Here is a 7,048-nt window from a genome sequence, read left to right on the forward strand (position 1 = left end):
AAAACACTTGAAAATTCAGTGCAAAAAATACAAAACATGCAACAAGAGATGAAACCACAGATCTGTCATTTATTTCATAATTTAAACTAAACTATACTTTTTACATCACTTAAAGCAGATTAACTATATAGTAAATAAAAAACTGAGTATTAAATACTTATTTAATTATGTAGTACAGGTCAAAACTATATTTGTGTTTACATTGTACCCTTAAGGATCTCTAGATATAAGAGATACAAGATCAGGTATTATAACATGGAAGGCTACAGAAAACATGTCTTGAATGATGTGTAAGGCAGGCAGGACGGTATTATCACCAATGAGACATTTGCATTTTTATCAACAACTAGAGCCTGATGACATTAATACCATTTATCGTTAAAATGGTGTGTTTTGGATGTAGTTTACAAACATTTCTAAAGCCTGTCTTGGACGATCTGTTGGTACCATATGTCCTGCTCCCTGTAAGAAGGTAAATTAAAAGATTTTTTAAAGTTAAAGTAAATTTGAAAAAAAAATTTTTTTTAACAGTTACTACTTATGGGAATGGGATTAGAATTTTATGACAATCTTAACTAAAACCTTGAGCTGGCGAAACTTAAAATGTTTTAAGAATTACTTGTGTGCAGAGCCATATTTAGACTTGATAAGGCCCTAATCTATTTTCAATAAGAGGCCCTTTCATAAGTCCAGATGTCAGTGTCAAATATTTGCAAAGTTTACAGCCAAAAAGAAAAGAGTTTTTTAATAACAGTTGTGGAAAGAGTTAATGTAGAGAAAAATTCCACCGCAGATGTAAAAATTATTCTGGGTTGCCTTCAAGAAAGTGGGGGCCCTAAGCTATATCTTGTTTAGCTTAGACATAAATGCAGCTCTGCCTGAATGCAAGGATGAAATCTTAATCTTGTGTGCAGTAAGAATTGGAGCAAAATTTTATCACCAGTTTAAAAACAAGATTCTTATCAATGTAGGCCACATAACCAAAGAGCCCTGATAGTGTGACACATTTAGGTCAACAAACTGATGCATCATCCAGGCCGTGACAAACAAAAATCTGGCTACAGCACATGACTAATAAAGAGTTTACCTGACTGATGGAACAATATCACAAAAAAAATATCTCACCCTAACAGTAAGGAATGCAACTCTGTCAAATACTTTAACAAAACCCCCAACTTGTTTTGTTCCATCCTGTGCTTTGTAATACCACTTTCTCCTCTCTTGTGGATTCTGAAATGTTTCATTTTTACAAATGTTAATTCCATAAAATCTACAGTCCCTCAAGTAAAATTTTAAAAAATAACACAAAATCTTTATGATTGGTGTGATGCCTTTTTAGCAACAGTTGCATAACAACAATCACCATAATTTAGTAGTCTTAGTAAGATTAATTTCAGTTATTGCAAAAATGTAGAGCAGTGAAAAAATTGTTGAGTTAAAACCAAATAAAATCACTTAAACAGAGGGAATCCACAAACCATTCATAAATCATTTACTGAGACATGGAGGGAATCCACAAACCATTCATAAATCACTTACTGATACATGGGGGGAATCCACAAACCATTCATAAATCACTTACTGAGACATGGAGGGAATCCACAAACCATTCATCACCAAGGAAGTTGCATGCCATATCAACATCCCCATTGTACACTAAGATGCGCATCTGTTTGATAAGGAAATTAAATTTTAAAGTTTCGCCATAATAAATAATATGCGCTGATACATAGATGTGTAGAAAAAATTTTGCAGCTCACCTTCCTACTGATAGCTTTTTGATACTGGGGGCCCATTGTGTTATAATTTCTTTGATATCCTGCTCCTACAATAGAACTGAAATAATAATTGTCATATTAGCAAACAGTAGTTGAGGGTTAGATTTAGTCAGTATAGGGTTAGGATTATTAGGATTAAGTAATTTAGTCAGTATAGGGTTAGGATTATTAGGATTAAGTAATTTAGTAGGTATAGGGTTAGGATTATTAGGATTAAGTAATTTAGTCAGTAAAGGTTTAGATTATTAGGATTAAGTAATTTAGTCAGTATAGGGTTAGGATTATTAGGATTAAGTAATTTAGTCAGTAAAGGGTTAGGATTATTAGGATTAAGTAAGTAATTTAGTCAGTATAGGGTTAGGATTATTAGGATTAAGTAATTTAGTCAGTAAAGGGTTAGGTGTTGACCCACCTGCATACATCCCAGTCTCCAGCATCATTAGAAATGTGCAGCGCACTCTTTACTGGTGCAGAGTTCAAATACTTGACTACATAGGAGTCATTGACACAAGGAGGTGTTGATTCCAATTTACTTAGAGGAATCTCACTAAGTTTCTAAAATAAATTGCCAAAAAAAAAATGATTTAAATATAAACATCAAAACACTCAATCAAATGTCAATCCATTAAGTAGGAACCACAAGTTTACCTCGTAATTTTTGTTTTTCAAAAACATGAACAGCCATCCAAAGTTACTAGTGACAAATTTATTTCTGTCCTCATCGTAGTGGAGCATAAGATCTCTGACGCCCCCAGCACAATCAGCATAAAGGTTGTACACATTCAGCCCAGAACTCCAAACTAAAATTTGAACCTGACTCAGCTGTGAGGTTAAAAAATGTAAAAATTGGTTCAATAACACACATTAATGTAGAGACCACCCCAAATTACAATTTATCTTCTTTAAAAAAAGAAGTTTTTAGTTTTATTTATTTGAATACAGAAATTCCAATTTTGAGAAATTCCTTTTGTAAAAAAAAATGACATAAGCTTTTTAAAATTGTTAATATATATTTATATTTTAAATAAAAGTGACTACCTCAGAGGCACATTTAGAAGACTTTGCACTTCCAGCTACAAAGTCACAGTAACCCTTTGAAGTATTGCCAGAACAGCATGAAGTATAAATATTGTTCCAGTCTCTAGAAAAAATAAATTTGTTGATTTTTGAAAACTACAAAAACTGAAAAGATATGAGCATGACATGAGTGTAAATTTTCTAATAACTTGAGGCAAGTCAAATTTCTCCAATGGAAAAAAACATTAAAAATTGTATATACTGTTTTTTTTTTTCAAAATAGAACTTCAGTCAATGCATTAATTTCAATTCAAAGGCCTAGATAGGAATCATAAAATGTACACATTTTTTATGTTAAATTATCCTAATTAATACTTACTCATCTCCAATCAGACCATGAAAATAAGCGAAGTATACAATGGAGTTGTCATTCATGTTGTCATCAGACAAGCCATTCCCAACAACAAAACCCTAAGCAAAGAAAGGAAAATAAAAATAGATATTAAAGAATATTAGCTGTGATTCATAGATTATTTTACAATACAATACATAAGAGAAATGTAAAAAGTTTAAAAAGTATATAAAATTCTACCTTAAGTTTGATTGAATGATCATCTAGAACCAATGAAGCTAGAGTTGGAACATAAATCCCTCCATAGCTCTCCCCTGAGATATAAAAGTCATTACTGGAATATTCTGGAAACTTTTTAAAGAAATCCTGCAGGGCCAGGTGATTGTTTCTGGCAACCTGCAAATGATAAAAACATATCAGCTTGTGTTTTTATTTGCTGTACTTAGATCAAGTTTTAAAGTAATAAATTTTGATAACTTTTAGAAATATACTTTTCATTAAGATATTTACTCTTAATTTCAGATTAAGACTTTGTTAAGAAGATGTGTTGGTGTGGAAATTGCGTTGATTGCAAAAAAGTAATTAGAATTTTGCCTTACATCATCATCGTCTGTTGAGTAATTTCTGTCTTGGGAATAAGAGAAGCCAACACCAGCTGGTGCTTCAAGGTAGATCATGTTGGCCACCTTGATAGATACATACAGGTAAAAATATAGTGCAATTTTATAACCTTCATGGAGTTTTATGATAAAAAAAATATTTTGTTTCATTTATTATTTTTTTAAAGCAGTATGTTTGCATTAATTGCAATGCGGTAGCAATAACATTATTTTCAGCAGTCAAATGTTTTAGTTTACAAAACACAACAAACTATGAAGCTCTAAACTCTAACACAGGTGTTTAAATTTTGAAATATATATTTTTTTAAAAATAAATTAAAAAGTTTAGCCAACGTACCTGGTTCCAAGCAAAAGGATTTGGAAGTAAAGATTCTCCATCAGGTTGAGCCTAAAAAATAATGAAAAAATAATTCACATATCATTCACATATCATTAACCATATGTCAGCACCAGAATACAAGGTACAAAGTAGCTTAAGAAATTTTTTTAATATTTAAAACCAATTTCTGTCTGTAATTTACTACCAACCCTAAATGGGCCATGTTCTGTAAGAAAGCCATGCAATGAGCTGCAACCTGGTCCACCATTCATCCACAGAACAACAGGGTCAGTTTTTGGGTTGCTGGAGGATTGTACAAACCTACAACAAAAATTTATTTTTTAGCTTTCAAACATCATACATGGAATGTAGCATTTTAAATACTTACATTTCCATCCACTGCATTTTAGATCTACATACAATTGAAATCAAGATATAAAAATTAATAAAGCAACTGACAAAAGACCTACCAGTAATGAAGCCTCTTTGTACCAACACCATTTAAATATCCAGAATATTGTTCAAAGTTTGGCTTCCATGTTAAACCTGGCAAATCAGTGATTAAATCTTCTGATGGTGCAGACAGTACGACAGTTACAGCAGATAAAGCTGCCAAACACAGGGCAAGAGTTACAGCCATTCCGTAGGTTTGTTAATGGGGATCTAGATTAGAAATAGAAACAAATGATTGTGCTACGAGTTTACTGTGCTGTTGGTATTATGGGACCATATTGGATTATTGCAGAATGCTAGTTGTTTGAGATTAGGTGCTTGTGTAGGGGGGGGGGAATTCTAACACACTAACAAGCATTAACTATCAACATAACTAAATCCATCAAATGTCTAGCAGCTAGTCTTAAAAAATGCTTTTTAAATTGTACACCTACCTAGATCTAGATTATTTTAGTCTAGTCTAGGTGATCTAGATTATTCTAGTCTAGTCTAGGTCTACCTGTTCTTTTTCTTCTTCTTCATTCTTAATTTTAGTGTTGGAAGGGATCCCCTCCAACACAATTAAGTATTCGTGTCAGCTGGTTATGCGCAATTGAGGCCATTGACTCCGATTTCAGCCTGCTTTCTTTTTGGATTTGCTTCCATAGCCTTTATCCAACTAGAGTTTCTTCCAGGCATCTCTTGGGGGGCCTCTGCCCCGCCCCCCCCCCCCCCCAAATGAAATGGAATTCGGTAATCTATCGTTTTAGGTACGTAAAATCACCCACTGCTAGTAATGTACGAAAAAGTTACCTCATTATCAAGGCTTTAATAGAAGTATATTGAGGTATATTTGTGTCAAATAATATAGATAAATGAATAATAAACCTAAATCAATGGCTAAATAATAGTAAATATATCAATATAGGCCAGAAATTAACTTTAAACAGCAGTGTTTGCGAGCAAGATTTGCTATTTAAACAGCAGCCATTTGTAAAATAGAGTGGCTTTCCCTGGATCTCGCGCTGTAAGTTTACAAAAAAAAATTTCATCAAGATGGCTGCTATAGTAAATGAGCATGGTTGCATCTGTTGGAAACATCGCTAGTCTTCATTTATTACTGAAAAGTTTAATTCAATTGTTTGAAAACAGGTACATAAATGAAACAAGGAAACATTTTTGTATTTTTCAAAACATAAATCGTCCTCAAAATGTGAAATAATTATTAAAATTTAAGGAGTCAACTGTTTTTCACATTACTAGTCGCGGGTGATTTTATGTACCTAAAACGATAGATTACCTGGAATTTATATAGAAAATATATAACTTTAATATTAAATAAAATAATATTATTAAATAATAGGCTACGGCTAAGCAAATAAAACTAATTTAAAATGTATCTACTTTCTTTAATAAAAGCTTTTGTCGCTAATAGACTAATTAATACTATTAATAGTCACTAAATTTAGTAAATAGACTAATACTCTAGTAACGATCCTAACTACAATCTAGAATGTTAGATCTAGAAATCTAGAAACTTCAATTAAAATTACTAACTAACGTAACTAACTAGCCGTAGACCCGTAGTACGTTAGTAACTACCGTCTACTCTACGGGTCTACGGCTAGATCTAGACTAAATCTAGTACTAGATTTAAATCTAGATCTAGTGGCTTACTCAACCTTACTGCACTTTTGTGACTTTATTGTACTCAACTTACTCGTCTTACTGGACCTTACAGTTTGTGAGTTTACACAGGCCTTACCGTATCTGAATTTTATAATCTTGAAAAAGACCGCTAGTTTTATAATTACTATATCTATATATTAAAATAAATATAAATTCTGATAGCTTAGACTAGAAGCTCTAAGTCAAAGTCCTAGACTACCTTGATTTACTCTGATTTAGCCTAGATAAATAATCTCAATCTGTATTTATTTATTTTCAATACAAACGTTGTCCTAGTGATCACGTGATAAATTAAAAGCAATCACATGATCTAAATCACGTGGCTTCATGCTCAGAAGTGACAAATTGATTAAAATATACATGATAGGTCGGCTAGTTATGAAATTATACGGTGCACGGTCAAACTGCATGGGACAAATCGGCCCCGTCAAAATGGCCCCGTTAATATGGGGGGGGGGGGGTTCTTCGGCCCCTCAGAGTTTTTCCAGGCATCTCTTCGGAGGGGGGCGAACCCCCCCCCCCCCCGAAATTTTTTACCGCTCCCCCCGAACGAAATGAAATTTATATAATTTATATAGAAAATATATACTTTTACCAGTGTCCGCCCCCCCCCCCCGAAGAAGGTCTACCGCCCCCCCCCCCCCGAAAATTTCAAAATTTTCTCCCCCCCGGAGAAAAATGTCTGGAAAAACACTGGGCCCCCTCCCCGGAGAGATGCCTGGATAAAACTGTCAGTCATATTGACTCGCGACATAGGTTCCCGTCATATTGACTCGCGACATAATGGCTCCCGACAAATAGGCTCAGAACATATTGGCTCGCGACAAAAGGCTCACGACAA

The 7,048-nt window shown here is 33.5% G+C and overlaps 1 protein-coding gene across 3 annotated transcripts; it reads right to left on the bottom strand.

The window, feature by feature from the left end:
- Positions 1-55: 55 nt before the first annotated feature.
- Positions 56-6,537, bottom strand: LOC131955168 (lysosomal protective protein). Of its 3 annotated transcripts, none has more exons than XM_059319172.1 (14): positions 6,407-6,537; positions 4,557-4,749; positions 4,296-4,407; positions 4,105-4,155; positions 3,747-3,833; positions 3,388-3,543; positions 3,175-3,266; positions 2,817-2,919; positions 2,427-2,600; positions 2,191-2,333; positions 1,761-1,836; positions 1,583-1,669; positions 1,126-1,230; positions 56-462 (listed from the first exon to the last, which is right to left on the bottom strand). In XM_059319172.1, the coding sequence occupies exons 2-14, from the start codon at positions 4,724-4,726 to the stop codon at positions 379-381; spliced, it is 1,440 nt and encodes a 479-aa protein (XP_059175155.1). In that variant the 5' UTR covers positions 4,727-4,749; positions 6,407-6,537; the 3' UTR covers positions 56-378. The 3 variants fall into 3 exon arrangements, with proteins under 3 accessions (XP_059175155.1, XP_059175154.1, XP_059175156.1); XM_059319171.1 differs by having other exon boundaries at positions 6,284-6,493; XM_059319173.1 differs by lacking the exon at positions 6,407-6,537 and adding an exon at positions 5,763-5,781.
- Positions 6,538-7,048: the final 511 nt, after the last annotated feature.

The sequence above is a fragment of the Physella acuta genome, unplaced genomic scaffold (assembly GCF_028476545.2).
Source record: "Physella acuta isolate Inbredline_101_S28 unplaced genomic scaffold, ASM2847654v3 ptg001057l, whole genome shotgun sequence".
Lineage (NCBI taxonomy): Eukaryota > Metazoa > Mollusca > Gastropoda > Physidae > Physella > Physella acuta.

Excerpts from the sequence above, each read along its gene's own strand:
- LOC131955168 (XM_059319172.1), bottom strand. The coding sequence starts at position 4,726 with ATGGCTGTAACTCTTGCCCTGTGTTTGGCAGCTTTATCTGCTGTAACT. Across the intron at positions 4,408-4,556 it reads ACAAAGAGGCTTCATTACTG|GTTTGTACAATCCTCCAGCA; the intron begins GTAGGTCTTTTG and ends TTTTTGTTGTAG. Across the intron at positions 4,156-4,295 it reads CAGAACATGGCCCATTTAGG|GCTCAACCTGATGGAGAATC; the intron begins GTTGGTAGTAAA and ends ATTATTTTTTAG.